Genomic DNA, 18,847 nt, shown 5'->3' on the forward strand with positions numbered 1-18,847 from the left:
TACCATTTAACTTGTTTTAATGTTTCTTCACAAATGGTGAAAAATACTAAAGTACAGACAAGGAATAATCATAATGTTGTGGCCAACATTATAAATATGGAATTATAAATTTAAAACATTTTCTGGTTTAAAAAATAAATCTGGTAGTCAATGCAGCTCTGCGGGGTCTCTGCGTCTAGTAGGGCCGGTCTCTGCGTTCCTGACGGTGCTCGCCTCTGCAAGGCGGAAAGGGGTGATGAGTTAAAGGAGGGGGAATGAGAGGGAGCTTCCCACCCCCTCCCACTGGAGCCGGACCCACTCCAGTCGGACAGGAAGGGGCTGTGGCCCCGACGCGCCCGGTAGCTGCAGCTGGTTTTCACCATCACATACTTATCCATTTTCCCGGGGCCTCCACGCCCGCCTCTTCTGCCTCCCATCTGTTCCATCAAAGGCCCAGGGGGCCCACCAGGGCCACCTCGTCTTCCTCCACCAAAGCCACCTCGGTCCATGCCCCGGCCACCACGGAAGCCACCTCTGTCTCCACCACGGCCACCTCTGAACATTCCACCAGGACCACCGCGGTCCATGAGGCCGCCTCTTCCTCCTCGCATGCCACCAGGGCCACCTCTGCCACGGTCACCACCTAAAATAAGGAAAAGGACAGATCAGCAGCAAGACAGGACAGAGGCTGCTATGGACATGCCTCAGAGGATGCTCAGGATCTGCGACCTCCTCCCAGAACAGAAACAAAGCAGATACTTTACTTGATCTGAATATCTGGGCCATACTTTATTTAGGACTCGAGGACCCCACTGCCAAGATTGCACTTACTGCAACCATCAGCTTGGCCGTCAGCAGCGGGACTTTACCAAGTCCACCAAGTTAACAAGAGAGGTTTATAGTACGAAGAAGCTGAGGGGATGCTCCCAAAACCTATACCTACCCGGGGGTGGAAAGGGTGGTGGAAGGAAGCCTTCAGGCTTCGGGGCCTTACACTGGTTGCATTCTGTTCTCCAGGCGAAGTTCTGGTTTCCACACCCCCTGCATAAAATTGTATCACAACAGAAATCACCAACTGAACTAAGGAAGTTAAGCAAAGGCACTCACTGTATTTCCACCAGCATAAATATACTGGGGTCTGGGTCAAACACCATTAAGAGGGTCTGTCGACAGAAACTGGCTTTAGAGCCACCACCTCAGGCAGCTAGGCACCCAAAGGACTGAGGTATGATCCCGAAAATGTCTGCAAAACCACATACACGTGGACCCCAGGAGTCCACTGGAACCATGACTTCCTTCAGAAGGCCCCCCATCCACCCCACCACAGAGCAATCTGGGTCCTCATTACAAAACCATCTAGACAAAAACCATCAGTGGCCCTCCTCTCCACAGTGGGAATGGGTAAGATGTGACTTCACTAGTGCAGACTGTCAGTTTGTCAAGAGAAGTACATACGGATTGGGGCACTGCCAGTCTCCAGCTCGGTGCTGGACGTTTCCTCCTCCGGATGGGTTCCCCCGGGAACCCCGGGGCCCTCTTGGGGGAAAGCCACCTCTGTCTCCTCCACGGCCTCCCATGCGACCCATGGGGCCCCCAGGACCTCCTGGGCCCCCTGGACCTGCAATAAGAAAAGAGCCAGTCACCTCTCCACAGCACTAGATTTGCTGCAGGGAACACCCTAGCATTAAAGGCATTCGCAGAGAGCACAGCTGTCAGCTGTCCCATCATCGGCCCCAGACATGAGGGCCCAGCCCTGTGCCTTCCACGCACATTATTTCAATTACCTCCCACAAACTGTACAAGAACAGGCATTTCATGCAGATGAAGAGACCCAAGCAAAATAAATATAAATAAATGGCAGCCCTGGGCTGATAGCCAGGCAGTGGTTCCCAGGCACGCCAGCACCCCCCCACCCATTCGGACAAAAAAACCCGTTCTTCTCTTCCTTTCATTCCTGCAAACTTTTGCTGTTGGTATTTAGTGGTTCAGTATTAATTCTACACACCTTCTTACTATTTCTAACGGGCTTGTTTACATTCTAGAAATCAAGTTTCTCAAAGACAAGTGTGTCATAAAATGCCCAAAGCAACACAGAAGCAGCTCAGGGAAGGTGTCTGGTAAGTACCTCCACGGAGCGGTGGCGGCATCCCTCGGCCCTCACGGGGAGGCATACCACCCCGCATGCTGTTCATTGGAGGCTTCTTCCGAGCAAGAGAAACCTTAAGTTTGCTCCCTTGAAAATCTTTCCCTGGAATAAGAGAACAGAATACCAGTTACTCCCAACTCTTCCCTCCTTGGGGGATTAGGCAAGGCTAGAGTACTCCTTGCTCACAATCCACCACCACCACACTCATCCCCTCAACCCCAGCGCAGCACACGTGCTTCACCCACACTCTGCTCTAAGATCGTCACTGGCAAGGCCATAAACACCTTCAAAAGCAACCTCATAAACCTCTGTACCCTAAGCCAGGGAAAAACGAAGTGCACTGGCACCTGTGCCCAGAAAAGGGTGAGAAGTAGGGACAAATGCATGAAAGTGGCGAAGAGAGAAGACCCAGGAGCTGTCCTCTGGCACTTTCAAGTTGGTTTTGTCTGCAGTGAAAACTCCAGAACCAACGCCAAAGGCCAAATGTATATATTGAAATGTATACTGGATTTCTGTGTGGTTGTCTGTACCTCCTGATACCTATGCTTAGAGAAGCATCTACAACTTTAAACAAGGTGGATTTGTAATAATAATGACTCAAAATAAAGAATCTCCTAATCCAGGGCCAGCAACTGGGCCCTCCCATGGCAGAAGGGAGCCAGGCATGTAGCTTCCCAACAGCCATCCAGTGCTCCTCTAGCACAGAGGGTCTTCTGGCTCCTACGGCTCTCAAGTTCCTCCTTCCCGCCATGCCTTCTAGTCACGCAGAGGGAGAACAGATCCTTGTCCCTAAAATTACTTCAGAGAACGATATCCTAACATACATCAGCAAGACCCTTGCTTCACCTGCAGGCTGATACACACATCTACTCTAAGACCTTCAGTGTGCCCCAGGGCAGGTGGAGTTAAGAATGCCAGTGAGCACCCCCTGTTGACTCTAGAGCTCCTACCATCAAACCACTCCACGGCCGCCTTGGCAGTTGGTGGGTCTTCATAGGACACTGTAGCATCGCCTTTGGGCTTTCCTGTTTCCTTGTCCAAGTAGATATGGATCATGGGTTGTCCGGTTCTCTTGTTCATCTAGGCACAAAATAGCACAGTTAGGCTTCTTTTGGGGGAAATAGAGCCCATGCAAAATTTAGATAAGCCCTTGGATCGTCCAAAGCAGTAATTTTTCCACACACACGCACATTTAGTAGGATGTTAGTTTATCTGAGTACTGCAATTATGGGTAACTGATCTAAATTGCCATAACATATACACTTGGGTGATTTTTTTCCCCTTAGGTGTAGGGATCATGAAAACCAAAACATGCCTTAAGTTCTGAAGTGTGTCAATGAACAATATAGTTTCCGTTCCTTCCCTAGTTGTCATTCTGCTGGTGTCCTTGCACCTGCCCGACATTTTGTGTGTCCATACTAACAGGCACCTGGTCAGAGCAGCCACCTCTTATAATGTGACAGTCAGGCTTTGATTCCATCACATAAGCCATGTCTCACTTAAGGAAAAATCTTCCTTAAATCAGTACAGGACTGAGTGTGCTAGAAGCATTCTTGATTACGTCTAACACAGCCAATTTTTCCTCCAGAGCTAGAACACATCACTAGCTTTTCAGGTGAACACCAGATGCAATGAGATTGTATTCAGGAGCCACACCGTACAAGAATATGGCTTCATGTGTTTTTTGCATTAAATGTGCATATGATCAAAGTCTAATCTATACATGTTTGTTTATACACCTAGTGATACCTAAGAGTATTGACATAGAAGGCTTTCTTTTTTTTAAAAGAAAGATAACTTTTGTAAGATTATGTACAGATACCTATATTTTTATAAATAACATATACAGATTGAAAAGAAACATGAAAATAGCGGTATGAATGATGGGCTATGTGTGTTTTTTTTTAAAGGGTTATTTATTTTGAGAGAGACAGCACGGGTGTACGAGTGGGGGAGGGGCAAAGAGAGAGGGAGAGAGAATCCCAAGCAGGCTCCACACTCAGCATGGAGCCAGCCGACGTGAGGCTCAATCTCATGAAGGCAAGATCACCTGAGCTGACATCAAGAGTCAGATGCTCAAGTGACTGAGCCACCCAGACGCCCCTTGGGCTATGTATTTTTAAAATCTCCTTTATTTTACAAAATTCACAGTATACACTACTTTCTAAACTAGGAAAAAACCCCATGTACCCAAATAAACAACATGCCATATACATCACAAGTAGAGAGAAATCTTCATTATGTAAGTGTTAAGATCTACCAGAATCAACCCTATTTCTATGCAGTTACAACCACCACAAAGTATCATTTGAAAATGACCATTAACTAAAAAAAAAAATCTAAAAATAAAACTAACGAAGACTTGCAAAACCTTATTAAGGAGACAGTCTTTATTAAAGACCTAAATAAATGGGCATAGGATATTCATGGAAAAAACTACTCAGTATTATAAAAATGTCAATTCTCCTCAAACTCTCTTACAGATTCAATAAATACCCAACTGGGGTTTTTAAAGAACTTCCTAAATGGAAATGTACACAGAAGAGCAAGCAGTAAATAGCAAAGCATTCCTGAGGAAAAAGAACAAAACTGAAGAATTTGCTTGATATTTGCAGATCTCAAGACTTGGCATAAAAATAATGAGCTCTGTTATCATTAGCACAGGCTCGTACAAATGAACCCAAAGTATACAAAATATGTTATGTGACTGATACAGTCTATACCATCCAGGAAAGGACAGATCTTTCAATAAATGTTGCCAGAACACAAGGTCTTACGAATAGAAAAGGAAGACACAAACCAGTAAGGACAAGACTGGTAAGTTCAACTACACAAAGAGCTTCCATTCATCCCAAGAAAAGGAGTTAAAGGCTGGGTGAATACATCTGCAGTATTAGACAAAGATCAGCCTTCAGAGAATATAAAGAACTATATGCAGAACAACAAATAACAATCCAATGAAAAATGAGCATAAGACTAACAGGCATTTCACAAAAGATAGCATGCAATTAGAACATGATTAGCAATCAGGGCAAGTCAAATTAAAACCACATTTCCATTTTCTTAAAGTAGATTGGCTTAAACTAAAGATTTGGGAGATTCCCAGTAGCAGTGAGGATGTGGTGAATGTGGTATCAGGAATGCTGGTGGAATCGAAGTTGCTCAGCTGTACTCTTATCTTGTGAAGTTAAACATGCACACCTTAAGAACCAGCAATTCTATGCCTGGGTACAGTTGATCCTCATTCATGGATTCAATATTTGCAAATTTGCCTACTTGCTAAAATTTAGAACTCCAAACCCAATACTTGTAGCACTTTTGTGGTTACCTGTACACATGCACAGAGGGACAAAAATTTATGCTGCCTGATGCATGTGTTCCAGCTGAGCTCCAGAGACACACTGCCTCCTCATTCCAGCTCTCTCTAGATAAGACCAGGGGATGGAGACTGTAGGGGACAGGGCAGTGTAGTGCAAGAAGTTCTGGCCCTGGGGCTGGTTGGATGAATTTGAATGTCAACTCAGGCAAATCATTTAACACTTCAGAACCTCACTTTCTCTTTGTAAGAGTAAACAGAATCTCAGGGTGAATCGTTTTTAGAATTTATGATTATAATCTATGTGAGATGTGTGTATACAGCTGTGTACATACTTTCCCTAGGAGCAGTGGTTGAGCATTCATTAATTCAGTATTTTGTAGTGACTTTACAGAACTTAACTACTGCAAGTAAGTGCACTGTGCCCCAGTAGTGTACAAGAATGTTCACTGCATCATGGGCTGTAGACTAAAAACTTAGAAATAACCCAACTGTCTATTAGAGAATATATGAATAACTTGTGAAGTATTTACAAATGAACAAGACTCCCCCACCCAAAATTTTTAAATCTTAGATTAGTATTTTTTTTAAGTTTATTTATTTTGAGAGAGAGAGAGAGAGAGAGAGAGAGAGAGAGAGAGAAAGGGAGGGAGAGAGGGAGAGAGAAGATGAATCCCAAGCAGGCACCACACCCAGCAGAGCCTGATGTGGGGCTTGATCCCATGAACTCGGAGATTGTGACGTGAGCTGAAATCAGCATCTGATGCTTAACTGAGCAAACCACATGCCCCTTCCCAAACTTTGGGATTTCTGACCTGGGGACCCCCAGTCCCTTCTCAAAACCCTAGTGTCTCTTAGTTTTCCCCACGTAAGGAATAACCCAACCACCACTGCAATAGCTCAGATCAAAACTTTCTGGTCACACCAGTTTTGTTGAGCTCCTCGGACCTTCTGCCTTGCTACTCCCTCCATTTTTCTGAAAAGCCTTCCCGACTCTGAACTATACAGCTCTATTCGTTTTACCCCAGCCCTCCTTGCTGTATTTACTTTTCCTCCATAACATCATCTAACATACTGTATTTCTTTTTACTATGTTCCCTATACATGAACTCCAAGGGTTTCTATCTGCCCATTTCTGCTGTATTCCCAGAATACCGCTGCCTTACAGTACCATCTGATAAACATTCTCCAATACTAAGCATACGTCTACAAAAAAAAAGGGAGAGGTAAGATTTGGGATGTGAGTGCTGACAAGGGATAAAAGTGGAAAAGAAATATGCCACATACACTTAAAGCTCTACTACTTATACCGGGAAGAAGAAATATAAATGTTCACTATTTTAAAACTGTTATGTTATATTCTGTATTTCACAAAAAGTAGTGTCCATGTAAGTATTCTTACAAGTAACTGACAATGATAAACAAAGGACTGAGTTGTTGCGGTGCCAGGGTGGTTCAGTCAGTTAAGCGTCCGACTTCGGCTCAGGTCACAATCTCTCAGTTCAAGGGTTTGAGCCTGCTTCGGATTCTGTGTCTCCCTCCCTCTCTCTGCCCCTCCTCTGCTCACGCTCTCTCTCTCAAAAATAAGTAAATATTAAAAACAAATTAAAGAAAGGACTGAGTTGTTAAGTATACCCAAACCATGTTTAGCATTTCTTTTCCACATAAAATAAAGTTTTTTTTTTGTATTTTAAGGAGCAAACTACAACACACTAAGAAAAGTCAGGCAACTTCAGAAGCAGTCAGATCTTCAGAAACATTCAACATCAACTATGTCTCTATGAAGTAAATGCCTAGTGACTAGAAGATCTGTCAGCTCACATGGTTATGCTTTTACTCACCTTAACAACTCCACACTGCTTAAAGAAGTCTGCCAGATCATCCAGAGTCACATTGTCATTTAAGCCTTGCACATAAATTGCACTGTTGTCAGAGTCTTCATCTGGATCTACAGGTGGGCCTTCCAGAAAAAAGACAGAACGGAGTTATTGTCCTGTATCTACATGGACTAATTAAGCCACTAGTCACTACTACTCACTGGTAATTATCACAAAGCTAAGAGAACTACCAGCCACACTAACAAGAATGCCTTGGAACTTGTGGTTTCCTTTGTCTAAGGCTATTATGAGTAGACGCTCATGAGAAAGGGAGCCCAAACTGCTCCTGACAGCAAAAATATCACACCGATCTGTCAGGCTGCTGAGCTCCAGCACACACTTAACTTCTGTGCTGTTTGTTTATAAAGCAAGATACAAAATTCAAGAGTTCAAAATTACCTAGATCAAGATCTGGTCCTTCGTCCATGGGTCCTGCCAACCAGGAAAGATCACATAAGATACTATTAGTGCACGTCTTGCAAGCTACAAACCTTACAAACACACATAGCTATCTACTATACCACCATTTGATGGGGCTTCATTAAATTCAAAAAGACCCGCACTGCTAAAATGGAGCAGTGCCCCTTTAAACATTTGTGAAAGATTTGCTAGGGTTTTGCTTTTTCTTTGCTGGTTTGCTTTTAAACCATTAACCAAATACACTCTCAATGCTTATGTGCCAAATTAGTGTTAAATTTAAGTCAAAAATTTTCCTCCAAACAAACCAAATTTAAAAAATGGATTCTCCCCCATATTACAGAAGCAGTTGCTCAATACTTCAAGTTACCCTTTGTTTTGTAACCATAGGTTAACCTTATTACCCCTAAGACAATGCCGGCAGTACCCATTAGTCTCTTTGTATAGATCATTTTTAAACCGCTTATGAAACTAATAAAAAATTATAGTTTTCTAAAAACTGACTGTATTTTTTTTTAAACACTATCCATGGTAATACTCAAAAACTTACCACCAGGCTTATTGAAGCCACCTCGCTCTCCAGCGCTGCTGGGGGGATAAACGAAGAAATGAAGGCCTTTCCCTTTAAAAGCCAGTACCGCTCTGAGCCTTGGGGGGGCTCGTGGGGAAGAAGGGCACTGGCTAAACACATCTCCAAACAATGCATCTCTCTCATCTCGTCACTATGCCTTTCTTCAGGGCAGCTTGCTCAAATTTTCTTTATATACAACCTTGCTTGTCTGATTGTACACACCAGTGTGGTTGGTTCCTTTCATTTCGGGGGCTGGTATTAATAGTGCAATACTTGGCAAATTAGGGGAAGAAAACAGATCCCAACACCCACCCCATCGGCTGAAAAACAGGGAGAGCTTGGTCGTAGAGTGGAGCAGCAAAGCTGGGGCAACTGCTTTCCATGTTCATAAAGGTGCACCCTCAACCTCTCCTAGGGGAGAGCCCAGGGAGGCTTCCTAACAAGTCACAGTATAATCAAGCAGGAGACAACCACATTAAACGCCTACAACACACATCAGAGGACGCATCCAGCCAATCTTCAGCATAAAGCCATACATTTCAGGGCACTAATGGGTTTAACAATTGCTGTGAAAGGAGAATTTACAACAAATACCAAGGCTCAACAGACTGGGGGTGCAACTTTATAGACATATCAGTTGAGAACAGAGATGACAGCAGTATAATATTACTGCCTCACATACTGTAAACAGGGGGAGGGAATATGCTGGGCCTTTTGTTTTTTCTTTAAAATTAAATAAAGGCAGCTCCCCAGTGGGAGGCCTTGAGCTTTTCCTAACCAGTATTGCACCTTTAATACCTGAATATACAGTTTCAAGCTGTTGCATGCAGCTTTCTTTCCTTTTTAAAAGTACACACCATAAAATGTTCTCTCTCTTTAAACACAAAAGTTTACACTTTAATGTTACACAATTCTAGAGTATTATACCTCCTCTGGTTCATTACCAAATAACAAGTATGCAGTTACCAAAGTTACAGAAGGATTCCATTTATACAATGAATACATTTTGTTAAAAATATTCTATGTATATTTTTCCTCTCCATATGGACACCGTGTCTAGTCCCACTTTTCATTATGCTGCCGGCTGAGTACTGAGTACGGGTACTTTTTAAGTATTGAAGTGTATACAAGGCTCTCACTTTGTAACCTGTAGCATATAAATGCGACAAAGCATGTTAAAAAGTTTCCACGTTTAACAGCCAATGAAAATATCAAAATACTGAGGCAATGAAAAAGGGCATGTTAACAACATTGAGTGCCTTACCTGCTGAAGACACTGAAAACCATCACCACACCACAGTAAAAAAGAGGGGAGGGGAGAATGCCCCTGTCCTGTCCCCAAGGAATCCAACTGACTGCTTCACAGTCAGTTGAAAAACCTGTGGGAAAGCCACGATTTTTTCTATGGCTCCAGGAGAGACTTCTCATCCAGAAAGAGGGGATCCCTCTATTAGCAAAGTCTAGCAAAATTAGTAGAATTATTACTTCTGGAGTATTAAAATGAGCAAACTTGAAATTGGTTTTGCAATTGAAAAATTCTAAGAATTCTAGGTGATTGGAGACGTGATGATAGTAATTTCAAGTGTCTACATCTATTTTAAAACATCCATATAAAGAAGTGAAACCTTTATAATGGAATGATTTTCTCCAAATCAGACTGATTTTACTTTTTACCAAATTGTTCATAAATTTTTGTATTTTGTCAAGTAACGGTTTCTTCCAATAAAGATTTCACCAAAGACTTTAAGTTATGCAGAATATGCAAAGTGGTATGTTCAATCAGTATCTTTCAACAGTAAACAGATTTGCTAATATAAAAATTAGAGATCAACTTTTATTCTAATTTTGAAGTCCACTTCCATACATATATATACACATATAAAAATCCTATCCAGTTTTTCCTTGAACCAACAGTGGCACTGATTCCAATATACATAATATGTAACATTCTGCATAACTTTTTTTTACTAATTTATATAGGGACAGAACACACACAGAACTAAACCTTCTGGATTATGTTAACCACCAACATTATACCTCACCTTCATCAAAGTACAGACACCAGAAAGGGGAGAAGGGACGGGAGAAGGGAGGGGAGGGGCAGGCACAGGTAGCAGGGTTATATTATTGATCTAAACAAAGTTTTCTAAACCAGATTGTGCCATTAATCAAAATGGTCAAACCGATTTAGACTTCTCAAGATCTCCAATGGGGAGTGATCCTGTAATTATATACATTACTCTGCAAAAAGCTATTGGACTTTTCTGTGTACCAGGTGCACCTCAGGGTTACAGGACCAATATCTTCATCATTATGTTCAACAGTTACGAGTACAAACAGAAGTTGGGGACAAACACCGGAAAACAGCTGCTCTCCTTTTCTGCAGTGTGTATATATATATATACCAGGTGTTTCAAGACAACCATTCAGAGGCCATTAGTTAAAAACCTAGGGGTGTTAGAAGGTTGTGTGTGTTCCATCCCGAGTCTATTACCCACAGAGGCTTTTGACCTCTGGAAACCATGAAGGGAACTGAAAGCTCTAGTTTCAAAACCATTCTTTATTCTCCCCAACCCAACTAAGTAGATTGGCAGGGAAAAAAGCAAACTGCCACTTAATCTATGCCACAAAGATGACATTTCCATGTTTTAGAAGATGGCCTGGGCTCAACAGATTGTCCATGGAAATGTAGAAATAAATTTCTTATGTCTTTCAGTCCCTTCTTTCCATTGAAAATCCTATGGATGAAACAAAATTAAGTAAAAGGATAAAAGGTTTGCTCTTACCCCATTCCACCGCGTCCTCCTCCCCGCCCACCTCTGCTCATGCCTCCACGATCAAATCCCCCTCTTCCCCTGCCCCGGTTATCAGGGCCACTCATGCTCCGGTTCTCTCCTGGTCCGGAAAATCCTCCAGACTCCTGCCCATAAACACCCATGCTACTGGGGTGGTCCTGTCGGAATGAACCTGAGGAAAGAGTCACATCTGTAAGCCATGGACCAGCATTTGAACCACTGCCTGTTGTACTTTCTCCTGGAATCACAGAATTCTCAATTGCAAGGCACTAACCAAGGTGCTATCTTCTTCACACCTGACAAGGCACATCTATCAGTAGGCTCTTATAAGTTTAACCAAAACTGCTAATTCATCAAGTGAAATAACCTTACATAGTTACCCTAGAATAAACCACCCAAACAAACAAAAGCCCCCTGGCCAACAGTTTGTAAGGTTTTGTATCCTAAGATGTCTTCAAAAGCTGCTGCTTTAAACTACTCTCAAAAACAAAAACAGAGCCAGGTTTCTTAGGGCTTTAGAATACTGCCCCATCAAGCAGCACTACTCATTTCATAGCCATAATGAAACATGCCCATGGATAGAGTTTAGTTAAAAAAACACTTTAAAAAAAAAAAAAAAAAAAAAAAGCAACAACAAAACACCCCAAAACCTCAAAACAAAAATCCCCCAACAATCCGGGTAAAAATTAAATTGTGAAACAGCAGTTTTGAATTTTTGGTTATTTCTCCACGTCAAACTAAGTGTTCTGTGAGAAGGACTTTTTTTTCTTTACAGATGTAAACAAAAACCAAAAACAAAACCTAGCATTTTTTAGACTATCAAAATTGCAGTAGTCTTCAACAGCTACCTGCTCATGTCCTTCTAATGAGTTGTGGTGGGCAGGCCACAGGAATGCCAGCTTCACTCACTGTGTGTAACCTCAAAGAGAGCAAAGCTGGCAGTCTTAACATGTGTGCTCTGGTCAGTTACAAACTCTCTTTTCTCTCTTTTGCAAGGCATACTAACAACAACTAAACTGGAGAAAAGCACTCATGTCTTTAGTGGGACATCCAAGTGGTTAGCCAGGATGCTACGTCCTAAAGATGCATCCTGGAGTCTGAAAGTAAACAACTGTAAAGAGCATTTCCCCACGTTCAGAAACTCCAAACATAATCATTCTTATTTGGTTTTCTCTCTTAGCAACTCACTCTGCTGCCCGTAGCTGCTGCTCTGTTGGCTATATTGACTTGGAGCCTGGCTGTAGGATCCAGTTTGGGGGGGATAACTAGTGGGCGGCTGCTGCCCATAGCTGCTTTGTTGACCATAGCTACTCTGCTGTCCATAGCTGCTCGGCTGCCCATAGGTGTTCTGCTGAGAGTAACTGCTCTGATCATAACTAGTCGGCTGTGTAGAGGAATAGCTGAAAGAAAAAAAAAAGCTTTTTAGAGAGGCTTGTTATTTCTTCAAGCCCCCCTTTAATCAAGAGACATTCAAAGCATGTGACATAGAAACACTCAAAAATGCACTTACTTTCTACATATTAACAGTTTGAATTCAAAATAAGCAAATATTTTTGTATTTGGAACAATAAAGCTTTAAATGCACAAGAGAGGAAAATACCGAAAACCTATCTAGTATACAACATACGACCCTAAGAGTCTCCTCTTCTACTTTGCACCCCATTAAAACCAGAGTTATTTTTAATTAAATTCAAGGCCAATTTGGGAGTTTAGGTGCTTCCTGGATTAAGGGAAGAATACATAGGGCACGCTGACCCAGTGAAAAAGCCACCAAGGAAAAGGAGGTAGTTAAGTATGGCAGCTCTAAGCCTGGCTCCAACAATTCCCTTCAGTCATGACAGTGATTTTTCAGAAGGTACAAGACTGCTCGGTGTGTGTGCGTGTGGTCACACAAATATGGCAATTTTCTCTTGACAATTTGTCCCAAGTTTCAAACTATTTTTCTATGTACGGTATATAGTTTTAAACTTTTAGACATGTCTGATCAATCATCTATGAAATCTGGGCATTAATGAAGGAAAGAAAGATGGAGAAGGAAACTTCAGAATTAAGACACTATACAAGAAGCATCAGAAGTTCTTCATCTGCTGACATGGCAACTACATGTCAGGGAAACTAAACCAAGATACCTTCTTGCATAGAAATAAACCTTGAAAAGAACTATTAAACTTTAGATGAACTATGATAATGAAGAAAACAAAACAAAACAACCCCATCATACTAGAAGTACAGTTAAACTAAGCCTCTACCACCACACCCAACAGCATGGCTATACAGACCCAACAGCCTCTCTTCACTAGGTGCACCTATTCAATGGGCCACATTAACTACTTGCAGCAGAACAGGCGCAACTGGGCTCTGTGAAGAACTCTTGCTGTAAGCCTGCCCATTGCTGCTCCAAGTTGTGCACTTACCGGGTCAGCTGTATCTGCTTCTAAACCTGTTCACATCTGCTGTGCTCTACTGTGTAAACCAATGAAATTGAGTACAGAACAGGGAACTGCCACCTCTAGCAGAACTAAGTCAACACTTCAGGACACAATTCAGACAATTCATTTGAAAATTTGCTTCTAATTAAACCGTGAGCGAGAAAACTTGTTCTTTCCTCTACTATTAAAAGAAACCCAAACTAGACATTACAGCTGCTGGTGTGGTTAACCTAAGACAGAAAATGTTGAATAAGCCTGTAGACAAAAGTAAAGGCCCTGGCCCGATCATTAAGACTTGTACATGAACGGACCTCTGAATTAAATCAAATATGAAATGATTACAGTGAAGTTTCTTTTCTTTTTTATGTCCTGCACTTTATCCATCCAAACTGCATTGGAGAAGGTGGCTCCCATGGTTGGGTTTACCTGTTTTCATATACCTGTTTTTCATGAATCTGAATTAGCTAAAAGAGCAAAATTAAAAGGAAGAACCTGGAGTGGTAACAATGTTTTCATTTGTATTCAAGAGAAAAGAGTTACTGGCTGCCAGGTACTACTACAGGGACCTAAGACTGATTAATGTAATACTGCATGGCCAGGCTTAAATACTGAGTCAGATAACCCATTTCACCTAAGGAAGAAGCACGTCAACAGCCTGACAAAAACGATTTTGTTATTCTACTAGCTCACTGGCCAGGAGGATACTGACCTGGTAGGAGGGTAAGATGGTGGTGCCGTGACTGGCTGCATGGGGTAGCTCCCAGGTACCTGGGGATAACTGTAGTTACTCTGTCCATATCCTAGGCTGGGCTGGTTGTAACCCCCTGTGCTAGATTGAGGTTGACTAGTCTCAGCGGGTTTGTTACCATCCTGCGGTCTAAAAGGAGAAATAAAAAAGTAAGACTTTTTCCCTCAACCATAAAACTCCCGGGAATAAGAACTCTACAACCTCGGAGCAATGTGCAATGGTAGGACTGAGCTCGGAAGTAAATACAATTGTGAAGTGACCTACATCAAACCCAGTGTTGGTCCAACTGTATTTGCTGGAAGAGGACATGAAAAGAGGGAGAATTCATCACACCCACAGAAGAGATACCAACATGTTCCACTTGTTCCACATTAACACAGCTATGAAAGGCAGTTACAAGATTTTCTGCTGCCAATTTAAGTGATCTGGGAGGGGAGGTGGTTTGTTAGGTAAGAAAATGCTTTCTCTCAAAAAGGATGTTGCAGACAGACAAGAAACTTTTAATAGTAACACAGAAGTTTTAGTACTGTCTAGTAACTGTGGGTTACTTTATGTTTCTCATTTATTAGGACCAAACCTGAAAACACATTTTCCTAACTCCGACTGCCACTAATAACTCTAACTTTGCTTGAAAATCTCCATAATGGAAATACCAGAGTAAGGGAGGGACATGCCTCTCACCAATGCTCGGATGAACTGGGAAATATTCTTAAGTGATAAAAACCAATCCCAATCCCGAAGGAAAACAAAAAAATCCAGGGTTTTCTATTACCTCTCAGTCCTAACTGTGCAACAAGACAGTAGCAAAGTGAGCTTGAGCTATTTTAAGCAAACCCCCAAGAATCGGTAGGCAGACCAGACAGGATGTGGAAGTACTGCTTTCTCCAGAGCTGAAATAGGTCACAAGCCCCCTCTTTCCAGTGGAAAAGAGGAGTAGCTGTCACTGGTCACGAGACAGTTTTAAAGTGGTAAGGATTGAAACTCGAGGGAAAAAAAGGAACCAAAAAGAGTAATTTATAAAAACCAATTAATAGATCTGTCCCCCACCCCCACCCCACGGCTTGGATATACTGTTGCAACGGATCATCTAACGGGCCTTTTAACATTTGATAACACTCTGCAATGCCTAGGTCAACTGAAATGGAGCCCTGTAGGAATCAGTGAGTTTCACCTAACTACTGCACAGGCCGTCTAGCAGATGTAGACTATCAAGTAGCTCTGATTACTCACTGTGCACATTAGAAGTAATTTCATGAGTGTTTGCCAGAGCTAATTTCTTACCTCTACAGTAGGCAAAAAGTCTAGGTTACAAGTTGATCTTGTTTATTCCCTAAAGTCTTCTTTCAAATCAGAATTCAATGTTCCTTCAAGACTGTATGCAGATGCCACCTATGTGCATTGCCTAAAGCAAAGACCTGAAATCTTCTGTTAAGTAATAATGTTGTTTACCTGCTAATTAGTCATGGAGTATGAAATGTGTTTGCCCAAATATTCACCCCATAACAGGATATCCAGGTAAGAATGTATACTTGCCTGTGGTATTTAGATAACCAAACTACATAATACAGAAAAAATCATGTCAATTCCTTCAGCTAAGACACCACTGTAGGACTTCCCACCTCCCCTTTACTGTGAACTGCCATGTTTTTCCCAAAGAGAAACGTGTTACCCATTTACAAGGCCAATAAAACCAAAGATAAAAGCACCCATAGTACAACTCTATCAGCTTTGTTGTGAGGGAAAACACACATCTGATTTTTTTCTGGGTTTGGTAATAGCCTCCTATCCTAAAAGATCACTCTTCTGAAACTAGACCATCTGGCCAGTGACATTCCTCATCTTGGCCCCTGGATGGCACCACTTCTCTACTAAATGGGAGAACAATGTATTTGTGGTGTGTCCTAGCACATTAGCGTGATGACTGTAAGCACACAGTCAATACTTAAAAGTATGTTAAGAGTAACCATCAAAAAGGAATGAAATCCGGGACACTCTTTTAAGTGTGCATAGTTGCTCTCTTCCCCCGAAAATAGATTGATGCCCTGCAGAATCAGAACTAGGTGAGCATGGCCTTACCTTGCAGGTGCAGTGGCTGCCGGCTGCTGCCCATAGGCTGGGTAAGCAGGCTGAGTGCCATATGCAGACTGGGCTGCATAGGAGGCCTGGGTGGTAGTGACCGTAGCAGTGGTGGTATCATAAGCACCAGAGCCGTACCCCTGGACAGGCTGGCTGTACGCCTGGGGGGCAGTTGGAGTAGTATAACCTAGAACAAAGGACAGCTCTATCAGATTCCTGGCTCTTCAGAGATCTGCCTATACACTCATTAACAGAACAATTTGTAAACAAACCACCTACTTTCAACCACAATATTTAGCCCCTTAAATATTTCCCGTTCAGCGACAAACCAGTATTTAAAGCTTAAGTTCTCTGAAAGTCGCCCACTTTTCAGCAAAGCACTCTCCTTTGCTCTACAACCACACTTAACAGAAAGGAGGAAATAGAGTATGTTACAGAAAACAAGGTTCTTGCTGCAGCCACCCCCCCCCCCCCCGAATGAATAGGAGAAAAGTCGGCTTTTGCTAAATCTACTCTGGTTTTGCTAGCAGGCCTTCTTACCAATTTTATTGACTAACTAGTTAAGTACCCCAAAAAACAAGCAAGAATAAAACATCCCAGAAAGGGAAAAGCCAATGACACATTGCTAAAATAGCTAAAAGTAATGATCCAGGTACTAGTTTCAGCAATAAAACCTGTAATTTGGGATTACTTTACTTTCAATCCCAATTACTCCAAAACAGACAGTTCAGGTTTAAGGAAACTGAATCACAGAGAACACGTGTTTAATCTTCAGTGGGAGATACTAAGAACAAATGAACACTCCAACAATTGCTACTTCTGTTTCAGGTAACAACTAAAAAGATGTTTGTTACCAGCACCAAGTTTTGAAATGGCACTCAAGTAATAAGACACTACAAATTATATTACTTAAGTATAACCAACGAAGGTTATCCTATTTGAACTTTCTGATAAATGATTTTAACTAAAGTTAATACTCCCCAAATAAACCTTTAAAAGATAAATATTATTCACATAATAAAACCATCTGAGATTCTAGGCTTGTCATCAAACTACCCATACATCCCTTCCTTTCTTCACCCACCACAAGCAAAAAGGTCTTTTTCCCATTTGGCAATATTGGAAGTAGACCCTAGAGTTAGCATCACAAAGACTTGCTCACACTGGGAGAAGGCAGACCAAGGTAGGCTCTCTCCCTAGTTTGTGCCTCTACCAGACCAGGCAGGATGCAAACCCTTTCATCTGCAACTTGGGCTTGCAGTGTGACAAAAGGCCCCCAAATCTGCAGCTTCTAACTTGAATCCTCCTCCTGTGAGACGTCTTATAAACTTCCCTGGTACTGGGCTCTTCTCTGACTCCTCATGGTCAATGAGCACAAGTAAGCCATGCAACAAAAAGTTGGGTCTAGTTCTCAGCATTTATATCCACCAAAAAATAGTCTATATCTCAACTAAAGTAAAAAAAAGTTTCAGCACTTAAAAACAAATCTTGAATCAAGACTGCTCATTTTAGTTAGGATTTAGGGCCTTAACCTTTAGTAAAGTGTCCTCACTATACACACAACTTATTAGCCAAAACCAACTTCCCTCTGTACAATCTAAAGTTATCACCTCTTGTTGGACAGACTGTAATACTTTCTTCTCCATCCCAAACATTTTAGGTAAATTCTAAAGTTAATTATACACAAAAACAGTTATTTCCTTCTCAAAACTGCTAGGCTGCAATGTTTATGAAAGCATAATGCACAAAACAGAAAGCCCCAAGCAATGGAAGTTTTTTGAGCCGGCATGTCGTTCGTCTGCTTATTTAATTTAAAAGTTCTCTGCAGAGTCCTAATGTCAAACATATAAAGCACTCATTTATTTAAATTTAACTGGAATCTAATTCCACCTACCCTATTACTCCTACACAGATTTTTCCCCCTACAGATGACAGGGCCATCTATAAGATTCACAAGGGCAAGTAAAAACAACAAACTATGACTGATCAGGCCAACAACTGATGTCATAAAACTACGCAGTAACTGTTAGAGCCTTGTAGTGCTAAAGATTAAGGTAATAGACACTGGGTTAATTAATAATCTTTAAAATAATCTGTAGTACCCACACAAACAGCCAGGCAAATGAGCAAAAATTAACAGAGCAAAATGATTTAATGACAATAAAAACAACTGACAGCAAAAAGACAACACATATCCTCTGTGCTGATGACTTTAAGGAAAAAGGAAACATTACACAAATCAACCAAAATTTTTATTCGACTTGAATGGTAAAAATTGAAGTTTCGGATTTTTATTCTAAGTAATGAGACGAGACTTATATGGCCACTTTCTCTTAAAGTTTAATACAGAAAAAAACTCTATTAAGAGAAAAGGGTCTTTTCATACATTCCTTCCAGTAACTATCTGATGACTTTTATGTGTAAACACAGCACGATGTAAGGACAAAAGTGTCTGAACCCATTCACTGCCTGTGAAGGTTCCTAACTTAGTTT

General features: G+C 41.7%; 1 protein-coding gene across 5 annotated transcripts in view; it reads right to left on the minus strand.

The window, feature by feature from the left end:
- Positions 1–18,847, minus strand: part of EWSR1 (EWS RNA binding protein 1) — a 27,455-nt gene continuing 8,608 nt past the window's right edge. For 2 of the 5 annotated variants that reach the window (XM_045458527.1, XM_045458525.1), the window contains 13 exons: positions 16,355–16,541; positions 14,240–14,407; positions 12,290–12,501; positions 11,093–11,273; positions 8,286–8,320; positions 7,718–7,750; positions 7,283–7,401; positions 3,076–3,205; positions 2,105–2,227; positions 1,435–1,597; positions 923–1,020; positions 370–622; positions 1–215 (listed from right to left, as the gene is read on the minus strand). In XM_045458527.1, the coding sequence (XP_045314483.1) occupies positions 176–215; positions 370–622; positions 923–1,020; positions 1,435–1,597; positions 2,105–2,227; positions 3,076–3,205; positions 7,283–7,401; positions 7,718–7,750; positions 8,286–8,320; positions 11,093–11,273; positions 12,290–12,501; positions 14,240–14,407; positions 16,355–16,541 (1,742 nt within the window). In that variant the 3' untranslated portion in view covers positions 1–175. Of the gene's footprint in view, positions 216–369; positions 623–922; positions 1,021–1,434; positions 1,598–2,104; positions 2,228–3,075; positions 3,206–7,282; positions 7,402–7,717; positions 7,751–8,285; positions 8,324–9,259; positions 9,454–11,092; positions 11,274–12,289; positions 12,502–14,239; positions 14,408–16,354; positions 16,542–18,847 lie in introns of those variants that run through there. The other 3 variants (XM_045458526.1, XM_045458524.1, XM_045458528.1) reach the window with 2 other exon arrangements.

This window comes from Leopardus geoffroyi, chromosome D3 (genome assembly GCF_018350155.1).
Source record: "Leopardus geoffroyi isolate Oge1 chromosome D3, O.geoffroyi_Oge1_pat1.0, whole genome shotgun sequence".
NCBI lineage: Eukaryota > Metazoa > Chordata > Mammalia > Carnivora > Felidae > Leopardus > Leopardus geoffroyi.